A 15,720-nucleotide genomic window follows, 5' to 3' on the forward strand; every position below is an offset into this window, starting at 1 on the left:
AATACAAGAAAGCAAGCTTTGGCTGCTGCCTGGGATCCAGGCGTTCCGATGCCTTTAAAAATGGTGGTGAGAATTTGTGCCAGCTCAACTTCTCATGACATGGTGATGCTGTGGCAGGAAAATAAGCACAGTTGCTTGCCTTCAGCCTTCCACCCAGCTTCTTAAAGGCCCAGAGCTCCCTCGGGCCTGGACACTTGAAGACAGATCCCCTGCGTTGTCAGGAGGGTTGGTTTAGGGTTGCACTGAACCAGCTCCTAAGCATTTGGTAAGAGCTGGATTATTGTACATCATTTTACTGCATGGCTGACTGGGGCTGATGGGAGTTGGCATCCAAAACATGTGGAGGGCACATGGTGAAGGCTAATCTAGGACAGTGGTTCTCAAGCTGGTTTCTTGGGGGGGCGGGGAGGGCTTTGGCTTTCATTTTGAAAAAAAGCTAGTCGCTAGTCCCTATGAATATTAATATGTGGGTGAGCAGTGCATGTTGAAATTGCAGAAGCCGAGCTGCAAATATTTTCAGCAGCTGAAAGTGGGACATCTTCTGCCTTTCTGTGATGAGCAAAACCTGTTTCACCTAATTTATTGTTTGCTCATTTTGCAAAAAGGTATACAAATTGCCTAAGGCAGCGCTTCCTGGGCCCAGAATTTCAGATTAATTTCATGTTTGAAATGCAGAGGACAGACACCCAGTTCTGTGGAAACGACGTTGCCTGGAATGGATGTTTGATTTCTTGTCTGCAGTATTTCTGGCAACTGCAGCCCAAGAGAAGCCTCAGAGCTGCTTCTTAAGAGCTACACGAGACGAGCCCCCAACCCATTTATTCTTCCCAAAATCTTGTTTCATATATTCTTAAAATGTATTTCCTTAAATGCTCACTATAACGTTTGCTAATCTGTTTTTTGACACTCGAATGCAGGACTTAGTGTGGCTTGACAGTTGATAACTGGCTGTATTTGACAGACAACACACAATGGTATTAGTACTGGGCACCATTTAATAGAAGACATCCAATGGCAGTTAGTATTTGACAAGTTCGGACACATTGTCACATTTGACAAATGCCAGAAGCAGATTAATTGAGAAAATGCTGGCAAATCTAAAGCACTCGGCCCAGGAGGTAAAAATTTCATGTTCAAAACAGAAGTTTGAGTTTTTTCAGCTTTTGCTGTTTCACTTTAAACCTTCAAACCCACACTTTTCACAGCACAATTCAGTATGTATGCAATCGTTCTCTTAATCTCCTGTGAAACTGGCCTGCTGATAATGGGTTCCTTAACATTTAACCTATTGACCAAGAATAATAATAATAGTAGTAGTAGTAGTAGTAGTAGTAGTAGTAGTAGTAGTAATAGTAAATTTATTATTTGTACCCCGCCCATCTGGCTGGGTCTCCCCAGCCACTCTGGGTGGCTTCCAACAAAGATTAAAAATATATTAAAATGTCACACATTACAAACTTCCCTAATCAGGGCTGCCTTCAGATGTCTTCTAAATGTCAGGTAGTTGTTTATCTCTTTGACATCTGATGGGAGGGCGTTCCACAGAGCGGGTGCCACTACCAAGAAGGCCCGAAAGCATGGGAAATAGAATATAATTTCTTAGCATCAAGAGCAAGAAAAAGAATGTACGTTCTACAAACACCCTGGAATGCATTACATTTGCCTTCTACTCAACTGTGAACTGATGGGTTCTTCCACACTGGCCTTGTTTTGTGGTGGGTTGGCCTTTATGCAATGGATTCAAATGGCAAATAAGGAGATCCTGACTAAACATTAGGAAGAATTTCCTGTGGGAAATTGCAGTCAAATATAACTGGCAAGCTTAGGGCTCGTTAATGAATAAAGGGGTTAAGGCCACAGAGCTGTATTCCTAGACTCAGTCAGGTCACACCCCGTCACCTCCAGTGAAGGAGAAAGTGAAGCTTCTTCCTTTACTCTCTTCCACGTGAAGGTGACCAGGCAACACATCTGGGCTTGATCTCTTCAAGCCCAGACCACGTGCTGAGAAGTATATTTCTGTATTTTGTAACCCAAGAATTTTCTACCTGTGGTCTTGCTGTTGCATGGAATAACACATGAACCTGGCCTTTGGAGTTTGTAAGTAAAGCATTTAAACTTAATAATGGTGTGGTCTGTTCATTGTGAGACGTATAGGAACAAGGAAGCGCTGTCAGTGGATATTAAAAGGGCCCAACAGCCTATATTCCTAACACTTCACTGACACTGCATCTTTTGTGAATGGGGTCTCTTATTGAATAGTGTGTTTAGCCCTGTGCTTTAGATACAGGGATCCAGCCAAGTCTTTTATTAATGATGGGTGATCTATAGCTACCCTCCCCACATACCTCCAACTCTGCATTTTAGTGATTCTATTATTCTTTGTGAAAATGTTTCCCATGGTTAAAAGACACAACTGGGATTGAGAGGTAGCTCTCTCCACCAACGCCAGTTGGCTATCTCTGCCACCTCATGAACACGCCACAGTAGGGCCGGCTTTACAGATGGCTTTATTAACTCGGCTTTAATTAGGTTGAAAACAATTATTAAACCATTCTAAATTCGCCAGGGGGCGATTAGAATTCCACAGAGGAGCTTGGGGCTTAATCCACTGTGAAGCAGAAAAGGTGTGTTAAAAACACTTTCCATGGACTGAAGAGTTTGAAATATCCCCCTTGAGGGCACTTGATTTCTAAGAGCCACTGTGATGTGGTGGTTAGAGTGTCAGACTATGACCTGGGAAAACAGGTTCAAATCCCCACCTGGCCACGAACTTCCCAGAAACTGACTAGCAGTCATTACAGTTGGGCTAGGATTTGATTCTTATGTGGCCAGAAAAGACAAGCACTTCTTCCCCCTGGAAATGGCCTCATTCTGGCAACTGGTGAGGTGAGGGTAGCCCTGGATGTTTCCTCTTACAGGCCTCGCTCCCCACCTTGCCTTCTGCAACCCTCTCCTCTCTTTTTTGCTCCACGGTCTCTTCTGTCTGGCAACAGTGGTGCTTGGGGGAGAAAACAGGATTGGTGTGGGAAATGTCACTGTGATAAATCAAAGTGAAGTGGTATGCTGTTGCGGCACCACTTCTCATTCCTTCCCTTGCATGGCGCAGGCCAGGGCCATCCAGTTAACACCCCACCTCCAGCAGCACTTGAGAGATGTGGGGGTGAAGGATGGTGGGCTAAGAGGGGCTCTTAGCTTTCATTTGTCTTCAAGAAGAGGCGGGGAGCCCACAGACCTTTGGTCTTTCTGCCTAATACAGTGGTACCTCGGGTTAAGAACTTAATTTATTCTGGAGGTCCGTTCTTAACCTGAGACTGTTCTTAACCTGAAGCACCACTTTAGCTAATAGGGCCTCCCGCTGCCGCCGTGCAATTTCTGTTCTCATCCTGAAGCAAAGTTCTTAACCCGAGGTACTATTTCTGGGTTAGCGGAGTCTGTAACCTGAAGCGTCTGTAACCTGAAGAAGAGTTTGGATTTGATATTCCGCTTTATCACTACCCGAAGGAGTCTCAAAGCGGCTCACATTCTCCTCTCCCTTCCTCCCCCACAACAAACCCTCTGTGAGGTGAGTGGGGCTGAGAGACTTCAGAGAAGTGTGACTGGCCCAAGGTCACCCAGCAGATGCATGTGGAGGAGTGGAGACACGAACCCAGATTACGAGTCCACCGCTCTTAACCACTACACCACACTGTCTCCCAGTGTGGAGGTACCACTGTATGCAGAGAACTACACACACACACACACACACACACACACACACACACACACTGGCAGGTGTCTCCTCCCTTCTGGACAGAGATCAATAATCCAGGAGTAAAGATGCATTGAGGAGAGAAATCTTTCCCGGGAGTTGTAGGATTGGACCACATACTGCTTTGATCATAATGGAGTCAGACACAGGCAGTAAACAGAGTGGCGTCTGGATTCCAGCTAGGCTAGGCAGCACCAGCCCCTAGACTTCATGTCTTTTTTTCCAATTGGCTTTGGGGCCTGGGGTTGGCAGCCTGCCTGTTGGATATTAGCAGCCAATCTATTTCCAGTCACCCCAGGACAGGATCCTACGTGCTGAGAGCAATGATGAATTATTATGGTTCCACCCTCCCCCACCCCCTGCAAACACCTGCCAGGTGACCAAACAGCCTGGCAAGATGTTGACATAGGAAACTGTTTTGCTACCAAGTCAGACCACAGCTCTGTCTAGTTCACTGTTGGCCACACTGGCTGGCAGAGGCTCTCCAGGTTTCAAGTGAGAGTCTCTGCTCATGCTATTGGGGGCTACAGCTGAGGCTTCCTGCTGGTGCTCTGCCCTTTCCCAAAATGGCTGACTGTGGCATAGGCATTAACTCTTAGGGGGCCCCATGTTTTCCTAGGGCCACCCCATGATTCGGAGGGTGAACATGGAGCTAGCTGTGGTATGGCTCAGTGGTCGGTGACTCCTGCTGAAGCTGCTGCCACTGGCTGGGGGTGGCTTCTCCCGTCTTTCCCTTCCATGGCAGGGGGTGCGGGGGACAGGGGCCCCTGAGGCCAGGCTGCCGCCATGTTCAGCTCTGCATGATGTTGCGTGCATGACATTATGACATTGCGTTGGGCCTCCACAGTGTTTTTGAGAAGTTGGTGCCTTTTCTCAATGGACTTTCAACATAGGCAGACTTGGGCAATCTTTCACAATATGGAAGCCTTATAAGGTGTCAAAATTTGGTGCCCCAAATGGATCTTCTTCATTATGGATCTTCACAATCTTGCAAAACCTCGGCTCCCTGGGGGCCGGGGGCCGGGGGCCGGGAGGGACCGCCAGCACGACCTTGAATCCGGCACTGACCTTCAACATCACAAAAAAGGGTGCAGGGAAAGGTGAACACATAGTTATGCCCTTGTATTTCAGGGTCTGCTTTTTCCTGTTTCCATCAGACTGCAACGCTGCATCTCTTTGAAAGGAAATAGAGACTCCTTGCATCTCTTCCTTTCCCTTTTTTTTTGAAATATTTTTTATTAGTTTTTACAAGAACAAATTTAAAATAACAAAGAGAAAAAAACTTTTAACATATCCATCTTTGAAATTCTCTAAATCTCGTGACTTCCCCTGCATGGGTCCTTAAAATAATTTTTCTAAAACTACATATCATTAAATTCTCCACAGTTTTCATCTCTCTAAATTATCCATATCTTTTGTTTCTTTACAAGTTAAAGTCCAGCTAACTTTTTTATTTGTTTACAATGGCCTCCTCAGTAAGTGATGAATTTTCCCCATTCTTTTTTAAAGTCATCATCTTCTTGATTCTTGAGTCTCCCAAGTCAGTTTTGCATAGTCCAACCGTTTGGCTTGCCATTCTTCCCTAGTCAGGGCTGCCGGATCTTTCCATCTTTGGGCTAGTAGCATCCTTGCAGCTGTTGTCACATACATAACAGTCTTTTCTGGTCTTTTGGGATGTCGAAGCTGTAATTCCCAATAGAAAAGCTTCTGGGGTTTTTTGGGACAAATGTTATTTTAAACATTTTTTTTCAATTCATTGTATATCATTTCCCAAAAAGACTTTGGTATCTTACATGACCACCACATATGATAAAAGGTACCCTCCTTTTCTTTACACTTCCAACAATGTGCTCTACACATTTTAGATAACTTAGTAGGAGATACCATGGGTACATCAGTTTCATATAATTTTCTTTCAGCATACAATCCTTGCATCTTTTCCTTGTGCGCCAAAAAACAAAACAAAACAAGGGATCCCCTTTGCAAAGTTTAATACAGTTGCTGTTAGGTAAAGGTAAAAGTACTCCTGACCGTTAAGTCCAGTCGCGGGCGACTCTGGGGTTGCGGCGCTCATCTTGCTTTAGTGGCTGAGGGAGCCGGTGTTTGTCCACAGACAGCTTCCAGGGCTGGATAAATTTGGTTCAGTGCCAGTTCATGCCACTCAAGTGGGTTACCCTGGTGAAAACAGAGAAAGGGAACCTGGTGTTGGACTTCAGCTTCTACCAACCCCATTTGACAATGCCATGGTCAGGGATAATCTCAGGATCGTGCCCCAGACCTCTCTGCACCCACATTGACTCACCATGCATGACATAAAGGTAAAGGGACCGCTGACCATTAGGTCCAGTCGTGGCTGATTCTGGGGTTGCAGCGCTCATCTCGCTTTATTGACCGAGGGAGCTGGCGTGCAGCTTCCGGGTCATGTGGCCAGCATGACTAAGCCGCTTCTGGCGAACCAGAGCAGCACACGGAAACGCCGTTTACCTTCCCGCCGGAGCGGAACCTATTTATCTACTTGCACTTTGACGTGCTTTCGAACTGCTAGGTTGGCAGGAGCAGGGACCAAGCAACGGGAGCTCACCCCGTCGCGGGGATTCGAACCGCCGACCTTATGATCAGCAAGCCCTAGGCTCTGTGGTTTAACCCAGAGCATACCTTCCCCTAAAGAAACCTGGGAGCTGCAAGTCATCGCCACAGACAGAGCTGTAATTCCCAGCTGTAATTCCCAGCACCCTTAACAAACTACAATTTCCAGGTGGGTGGGTGGGTTTAAAATGTGTGGTCTGTTTGCAGCTTAAAAGGCTCTCCTGAGCTCCAAAGACCTCTGGAGCTTTCTCTTTTCTGTTTGGCCACATCCTTGCTCTAATTGACTAATAATTTACACTAATGGCCCTGTCAATTGAGTGGGGAAGGTGTGTGTGTGTTGGGAGATAGGTACGGCAATTCAGTGTTAAGATATTTGTCTTCATTACCCAACAAAAACAGCCCCCCTCCTGCCTCCTCCCATTTAGCTGGGGAGGGGGGAAATCCTTTCATCCATTTGCTTCTAGGCCCTGGGGTGTTCTCTTCATTTCTTTGCAGTATGCTTCTTTAATTTATTTCTAACAATGTTTTTATTTCTGGGAGTATTTCTACAATTTCATTCCCTTTTAGGACATTTCCTTTACTGTGTGTCTGGGAATGTTTCTAGAGTGTTCATTTGTTACTACCATGTTACTGCCATTTGTTTCTGGAATGGCCCTTTCATTTGTTTTTAAATATGTTTTCTAGGGTGTACCTTTCCACTTGTTTTGAGGTTTCTAGAATGCAAACAACAACAAGAAGTCTATTATTTATATCTGCCCATTTGGCTGGGTTTCCCCAGCCACTCTGGGCAGCTTCCAGCAAGCATAAAAAACATAATAATAACCATATATAAAATCATTGGCTTCCAGTACGTTTCTGAGCATAATTCAAAGTGTAGGTGCTGACCTTTAAAGCACTAAACGGCCTCGGTCCAGTATACCTGAAGGAGCGTCTCCACCTCCATTGTTCTGCCCGGACGGACACTGAGGTCCAGCTCCGAGGGCCTTCTGGCGGTTCCCTCGCTGCGAGAAGCCAAGTTACAGGGAAACAGACAGAGGGCCTTCTCGGTAGTGGCACCCACCCTGTGGAATGCCTTCCCACCAGATGTCAAAGAGAACAACAACTACCTGACATTTAGAAGACATCTGAAGGCTTTTAGGGAAGTTTTTAATGTGTGACGTTTTAATGTATTTTTAATCTTTGTTGGAAGCTGCCCAGAGTGGCTGGGGAAACCCAGCCAGATGGGCGGGGTACAAATAATAAATTATTATTATTACTATTATTATTATTAGAAAGTTTTTTATTTAAAACATCCATACAAACACAGAAAACAGACAAAGAAAGAAGACACAATTCGTACGTACCCTAACTACTACCACCCATAACACCCCCGTGACTTCCCTCCGCTGCACCTCGACAACCTTAAGTCCTAGAAATTCATCTATCATTGCATCTTTTATATATTACTTCTCATATATTCCTTACTATTTATTAATTTCATTTATACTTTACATACCTAGTTCATGCATGTCAACATATTTGCTTTAGAACAGTGTTTTCTCATATAATCTTCAAAACATTGCCATTCTGATTTTAGTTTTCGATTTGTCTGATGTCTTATGGCTGCTGTTAACTTTGCAAATTCTATGAATTCATTTAGTTTGCATATCCAGTCTTCTTTTGTAGGTATAATATCTCCTTTCCAATTCCTGGCAATAACTAATATGGTGGGGTGGCTGTGCCATATAAAAAAAAATATTTTCTTTTCCTTTGGGATATATTCCCTAATATCCCTTATAAATACGTCTCTGGTTTTTTTCCTATGGAGATTTTAAACATATTTTTAAGCTCTTCATGAATACTACCCCAAAATTTCTTAATTCTATCGCAGCGCCGCCAAACATGAAACATTGTCCCTTCAACCTTCTCACATTTCCAGCATAGATTGGACTTTAACTTATAGATCTTGGCAAGTTTAGATGGTGACAAATACCACCTATAAAACATTTTCATCATATTCTCTTTGATGGTGTAACAGGCAGTGAACCTGATATCTGAATTAAAAAGTCTCTCCCACTGTTCTAATTGAATTGTATAGCCGATATCTTGGGCCCATTTGACCATTACCTCCTTTACTTCCTCCTCTTTGAGGTCCCATTCTAATAGTAAGTCATAAATTTTAGATAGTAATTTCTTATTATTATTTCACCAATACCGTATATAATTTAGAACCCTCCCTTCCAAATCATCTCTGTCTATCTGAATTAAATACACTGTTTAACTGATGATACTGAAGCCAATTGGTTACATTATGCCTTATCTCCTCAAATGGTTTCAACTTTAACTGGCCTTGATCTTCCATCAGTAATTGCCTATAGGTTGCCCAATTCCTCTCCATATTTAGTCTGTTGATAACCAAGGCTTCCAACAGGGACAGCCACCATGGAGTTTTGTGGTTCTAAATGTGTTTGATATTTGGTCCATACTTTATAAAGAGCTTTTCTGAAAATGTAGTTGTTAAACCGTTTGTGGAGTTCAGACTTGTTATATCCAAGGTAGGCATGCCACCAGTATCTGTAGCTCTCCAAATCTAAAATATCCATTTATTCTAATAAGATCCAATCTTTTATTTGGAAATAAAATCATAATTAATGCCTGAAGTGTAGGTGGGTTCCCACCAGGCAAGACACAGCGATGACAGCAAGAACCTTTATTGAACTACATGACTGGGGAAGAGGGGCAAAGCAACTGCTTATATACATACCTGAAAACCTGGGCCACTCCCACTCTCAACGTGATTGGCTGTCTAAAGTTCCAAGTTCATGACTCAGAGTTCAAGGGCCAATGGCAGGCGCCAAAAATCCTGAAATGTTCTGTGATTGGACATCATGTGTCGAATCAGAACACAGCAGCTCAGAATCCTTAGTCCTTAGTCAGGCAAACACAGAACACTGAATACATAGCACCTTACATTTCTTTCTGGAATGTCTCACCCATTAGTTTCCAAGGATGTTTTTAGAATGGCCCCTTTCATTTGTTACTGAAAACATTTTCCAGAATGCCCCCCACAATCTCCTTGCACCTCCCATCCTTTAGAATGTGTAATGGGGTCACATGCAGGACCGGATTTATGTATAGGCTAAGTAGGCTGAAGCCTAGGGCCTCTAAATCTAGGGGGCCTTGCCAGCCTGCCCGCTCCCCAGCGCCGCAGACAGTCTCACCTCTCCCAAAACTGGAAGCCCAAGACTTCATGCGAGGACATTTCTTCCCCATTTCAATGACATTTTGCTTCAAAAGGAAAGGCGGACTTGGACATCTTCTTCCTCCATAATCCTCTAAGGGAGAGGTCACGTACTCAACTGGACACCACACTCCCCCATAATCCTTGGGGTATACTCACATGCCACACTCTGGCCATGTGGTGCTATAACCAGGACCAGGTAGTGAGAAGTGAGGCTACAGGGAACCAGGCAGAGGGCCTTCTCAGTAATGGCGCCTGCCCTGTGGAATGCCCTCCCAGCAGATGTCAAGGCAATAAACAGCTATCTAACTTTTAAAAGACAACTGAAGGTGGCCCTGTTTAGGGAAGTTTTTAATGTCTGACACTGTATTGTTTTTAACATTTGGTTGGAAGCCACCCAGAGTGGCTGGGGAAACCCAGCCAGATGGGCGGGGTATAAATAATAAATTATTCTTATTATAACACAGCCCACAAGCCCCACATCATGTCAAGCTGGAGAACAGGGCCAGCACCTTGCTTTGCAACGCAGCCCTGCTCTCCTCCCGCATCCTTGAACAGCAGACTGTGGTGGCAGCGCTGTGTCCCAGACAGCAAAGACTTGCTCTCATGCATACGAAGTGGATTGCACATCTCAGCGAGTGAAATTAGGAAAGCATGATTAATGTTGATGAATCTGGGGCTTGGGAGGGCTCTGCAGACCCTCCCCCTGACACTCTGCCTGCTTCTCTCCTTCCAGCCACCCCTTTCTCTCCAAACATACCCCTTCTCTCTCTCCCCCACCCCCACTCCCTGCCTGGATCTGTCAAAATGATTTGCAACTCAGAGTCTCATTCTTCCCTGCTGACAACTCCTCTCCATGTGACGTGCAGCTGGCCTGGAGACTAAGGAGGCAGGGAGGCCTCAGCTGGCAGAGAGTGCTGCTGTCAAAAGCTCAGCGCTGTGCCTGTGCCACTTAGATTTCCAGGCGTGCTGGGCTTTGTTCTAATGAAGCTGTAACTGAGCCCTCACCAAAGAGAGTTTATTCAAATCAAGGCACTTTTGAAACCCACACTTCGAGATGCATCCATAGGATTCCCGTGTAGGATAGCAGTCAGAATTGTAGAATTCTCCCATCCCTCACTGCCTGTGAATCCCCTGCCCTACACCAGCTCCACTCCCTTCCTCTTCTCTCTCTCTCCACTTCCTTCCCACTGGATTTTGCCAGAGACCCAGCAGAGCCCACTGCTTTGGGGTAAAGCAGCTGGTTTGTGTGCAAACCAGCAGGCGTTTGGAATGAACTTTCTCTGCCCATTAAGAGTGCTCCCTTTAACCAGCCCTTTGGCTCAGTAAAAGGCAGGTCCTCTGTGTCTGAAATCCTTTCTCAGTGGTTATTTAGCGTTCCTAGTGGGAGAAGGAGCTGTTTACAGTTTCTGGCTCTCATGAAGATTTGAAAGAAAGGACCACATCTGAAGATAGCAGTTCCTGGAGCGAGAGACACTCACCATCAGCTTGGCCATTCCCACCCTTACATCTGTTGTCTGTCTTGAGAGCCAAAGGAGGGAGCCTCCAGGGGTGACGTCAAGCTGCTGGGGCAGGGGTAGGCAACCTAAGGCCCATGGGCTGGATATGGCCCAAGTGCCTTCTCAATCTGGCCCGCAGATGGTTCAGGAATCAGTGTGTTTTTACTTGAGTAGAATGTGTCCTTTTATTTAAAATGCATCTCTGGGTTATTTGTGGGGCGTAGGAATTTGTTCATTCGCCCCCAAAAATATAGTCCGGCCCAACACATGGTCTGAGAGACAGTGGACCAGTCCACAGCTGAAAAAGGTTGCTGACCCCTGTGCTGGAGAAACACAGCGCCTGCTTGTGGCTGCTGAGACCCATAACTTGTAACTGCTGCCTCCCACATTTTTTTTTTTTTTACAGCCTTCCCTATGTTGCTCGACTACAACTCTCATCTTGCTTGACCATTGGCCATGTTGGCTGGAGATTGTGAGAACTTGCTTACCGTATGTTTCACTCTATAAGACACACCAGACCATAAGACGCACCTAGTTTTTGGAAGAGGAAAACAAGAAAAAAATATTCTGAATCCCAGAAGCCAGGACAGCAAGCGGGATCGCTGCGCAGCTCCCTTTAAAGAGCACGGGGAGTGTGTGTGCAGCTCTTCGGGGCTTTTCCCTGAGGAGGGAGAAGGGCAGCTCTTCTCCCTCCTCGGGGAAAAGCCCCCAAGAGCCGCACACACGTTTCACACGGCTCGTTAAAGGGAGCACTGAGCAGAGCCTCCTGCCTGCATTCGCTCCATACAACGCACATACATTTCCCCTTACTTTTTAGGAGGGGAAAGGTGCGTCTTATAGAGTGAAAAATACAGTACTTACTTATTGTGATTCTATCCTGCTTTTTCCACCAAGGAGATCAAGGTGACATGGTTCTCCCCCTCCTCATTTAATCCCCACAACATCCCTGTGAGGTAGGTTAGGCTGAGAGGTCACCCAGGGGGAGCTTCAGGTCTGAGTGGGAATTTGAATGCAGGTCATCGTCTGGCACTCTAGCCACTACCCTATGCTGGCTTTAAGTCCAAAAGTATATAAAGGGATACAGGTTCCCAAGCTGTGCCACAAACCATACATACTAACAGCAAACTTGTTCTCCCAGCACCATTCTGATTCAGCCAAAATGATGCCCCTCCCACACACACAAGAAAAATGGATCATCGTGGACCTGGGGTACAGGGTGAGAGAGAAGAGACAGGTAGGGAAGAGGGAATGGAATAACATCCCTTGGACCTGGAACAGGTGAATGCCCCCTGGAGCAACATTTTGTGGTAGTCCTATTTTACTCATTTTGTTGCTAATGTTTTGGTTTCTGCAAGCAGAACCCCAGCGCAAGAGGGGCTGACCCCTCTGGGAGGGAGGGCAAAAACAGAAGTCTCCTAGCGCTCCACGTGGGCCTCACTTCCTCTCCCAACCCAAGTGCCCTTGCCAACATTTTAGGGAGTCGCAGGCAAACTTGGAGGAGGTTCATTAGATGCTGGGAAGAATTAGCACCTGTGCCTCATTACGAGTGACATAATTAGCTCCTTGTAGGGTTGCAGGAGTCAGGCTGCTGACATCAAAACAAGCCAAGCCACTGGCAGCTAGGAAGACGTTGCCTTGCTGGGCCCAGGGAGCCAGGCAGAGCCTGTGCCAAGAGAGGAGCAGACGGCTTGGTTGGCACTGGTGTGTAGTTCTTGTGGCTAATGCCAGCCACCATTTGGGGTTACTCGCAGACAAGCTCCTCTCTCTCTTCTCCATTGCTTGGCTCTAGGCACATGAGTTCTGCTCCAAAGCCAAGGATTTCCACCAGAGGCAACTGCCCCTATGCCCTCCGGTCCTGGGGAGCACCACTTCTGTTGTGTCAGGAGCTGAGTGCTATAACCCAGGGGTCCCCAAACTAAGGCCTGTGGGCCGGATAAAGCTCGAGGGACTCGTTTATCCGGCCTGCGGCGACCCCCACGGCCCGCTGCTGCCGCCCGCTCTTACCAGCGCTGTGCTGCTGCACAGCTGCCCACTTCCAGGTCGGAGGAGCACTGGAAATAGCTTGTGCACATGTGCAAGCATTGTGCGCAAGTGTTATTTCCAGTGCACATCCAGGTCGGAGGAGGCCCGTGCACATGCAGACAAGCTATTTCCGGTGCTCCTCCGACCCAGAAGTGCGCCAGAAATAGCGTGTGCGCATGCGTAAGGGCAAGCGATCCCCGCCCTCTGGCCCACTGCACGATTGGTGCTGGAGACAATGGCCTGAGGCATGGTAAGTTTGCTGACCCCTGCTATAACCTGTAGAATAACAGAGTTGCAGAGCTGGAAGGAATCCCCTGAAGGGTCATCTAGCCCAACTCCCTGCTGTGCAGGAGTCACAGCTGTATGAACGACTGCAAATTTGATTGCAGCTGTTTTAAAGCAGCTGTTCAATAGCTGTCTGTCAGGGATGCTTTAGCTGTAATTCTTGCACTGCAGGGGGTTGGACTAGATGACCCTCAGGGTCTCTTCCAACTTTACAATCCTATGATCAAGTAGGCTGCTGCTGCTGCTTCCCATTGCACAGCTGCTGTGTCTTGACTGTCAGAAATCACGTTGAAACATCCTTCTCCTGCAAATGCATATGGTTTGGCTCACTCCTAGCCATGTGAAGGGGCTGTTAAGATCCTCAGGGGACCGAATCCTTTGCCTCTTGGCCGCCCATCCTTTGAGCCCCACTTTGGTTTGGGAGGTTTCACCTGGGCTTTCCTGAAACCTTTTCAGGGTTAAGAACTAGAAACTTTGTTGCTGTGCTTCGTTTTGACATAAAAGCAAAACCTAGAAACCACGCGTTTAAATTGTGTAGCTCTCCTGTGCACATGGCATGGACTGTGAGCCCCAAACTTTGGATAGCTTTAAAAAGCACAATTTGTCCTCAGCTCATGTTTGTTTCCCTTCTGTTAGTTGTTGTGGATACCTGATTACCACTCCCCCCCCCCCACTCTGTCCGCCCCCTTCCTATGCAAGGTCAAGGTGGTGGAGGAGGGAGGGAAATGCCCCCATTTTTGTGTGTGGATGTATCTGGCACCATGCCATTGACACAATAATAGCACATCAGTGGCGCATTCATGCTGGGCTGTCCGTGTATCATTTGGCCTTGTAGGTTGTTTCGTGATGCTTCCCTGATGTTGCTGCACAATTGCTGTCTGGAGGGACTATGTCGCAATAAAAGTGGCACAAACGCTCCCAGAATATTTGAGGTACAAAAAGTTACAAGATTTCCGTAGGAATCCTGTTTGCTTGCTCCAAAGCCCTGCCTTTTCCACCATCCATGCATCTCCAACTGGTTTTTCTACCAGTTTAGCTGCACTAGAAGGAACGGCTGTTCTTACAAACATACTTAGGAACGTCAGCAACTAAGCAATATATCCGCAGCTTGAACAAATAATATATAGAGGCAGCATCTATTGTGTTCAGTGTTAATATGTGAATGAAAGTACTCCTGTGTGGAAGAAGAGCCTGCTGGATTGAGCGACTGGCCCATACAGTCCAGCATCCGGTTCTCACAAATGCCAACCAGATGCCTCTATTGTAGGGTTACCAGATGTCCCTGGTTCCTGGCGACAGTCCCCAGATTTGCAAATCTGTCCCCGGGAAACGTGGCAGTGGCAGCCTCAGCAGCCCAGAGCCAGCCTGGTAGTGCAGTTGGCTCTGGCTGGCTTCAGGAGCTGCTCACTGCTGCCGAAGTGGAACCGGGGAAGTTCGGCAGTACGGATCTCCTGCCTCCCCCCCCCCTTTGTTTTGACAGATTGGGGGGAGGCTCAGAAGTTGTGGGCGGGCCTCCCCATGAGCAGTCAAAACAAAGGGGGAAGGGGGCAGGAGATCGGGGGAGGCTTGGGAGTCACGGGCGGGCAGCACACAGTTGCCCAGTTTTTAAAAACTCTGCGTATTTATGTTTCACAGGGTGCGAAAGAAGGGCTTTGCACCTTGCCTGGCAGAGAAACCGTGTGTCTTGCGCCCCTCCTGGGCAGTGGCGTGCCATCTGCCCATGACTCCCAAGCCATATTCGATCTCCTGCCCCATTCCCCCTTTGTTTTGACAGATCGGGGGAGGCTCGGGAGTCACGGGAGGGCGGCGGGCCGTTGCCCAGTTTTTTTGTTTCGCATTTATGTTTCACAGGGTGCAAAAAGGCTTTGTACCTTTATACAATATGCATGTGTGCTTGGGCCCAGGGTCTTTGGCCTCACCACCCCCACTGCTGACTCCCAGCTGCTTCTCAGCTTAAATAAAATAAAAAAAAAAAGTGTCCCTGGATTCACTGAAAAAATCTGGTAACCATACTCTATTGGGAAACTTGCAAGCAGAACACGAGTACATGAGAACTGCACCTAGACCTGGGTGTGGTGAGTGCAGCTGAATGGGACACAGCCATGGGCAGCTTGAGGAAGCACTATCCACCTTGGGGCGGCCCATAACAAGCATGTCTAGAGTGAAAAACTACGGTGAAGCTCACTGTTTCACAGAACGTTGAAGCGTGAGAACCTGGAGGCTAAGAGAGAGGGTGCGTCAGAAGGAAAATGAATTGGTATTGATTTATATATATTAGTAACTTTGTGTTAATTTAACAACTGTGTATTTTAGTAATACTTTAAGTTGTCTGTTGCTGTTTCAGTTTTTTGTACACTGCT

General features: G+C 46.8%; 1 protein-coding gene across 1 annotated transcript in view; it reads right to left on the bottom strand.

Moving 5' to 3' along the window:
• Positions 1 to 5,057: 5,057 nt before the first annotated feature.
• Positions 5,058 to 15,720, bottom strand: part of DAB2IP (DAB2 interacting protein) — a 316,629-nt gene continuing 305,966 nt past the window's right edge. The window contains exon 17 of the mRNA XM_080990826.1: positions 5,058 to 5,923. Coding sequence (XP_080846952.1) covers positions 5,890 to 5,923 — 34 coding nt within the window. The 3' untranslated portion in view covers positions 5,058 to 5,889. The remainder of the gene's footprint in view (positions 5,924 to 15,720) is intronic.

Source organism: Podarcis pityusensis (genome assembly GCF_964106645.2).
Source record: "Podarcis pityusensis genome assembly, chromosome: Z".
Taxonomy (NCBI): domain Eukaryota; kingdom Metazoa; phylum Chordata; class Lepidosauria; order Squamata; family Lacertidae; genus Podarcis; species Podarcis pityusensis.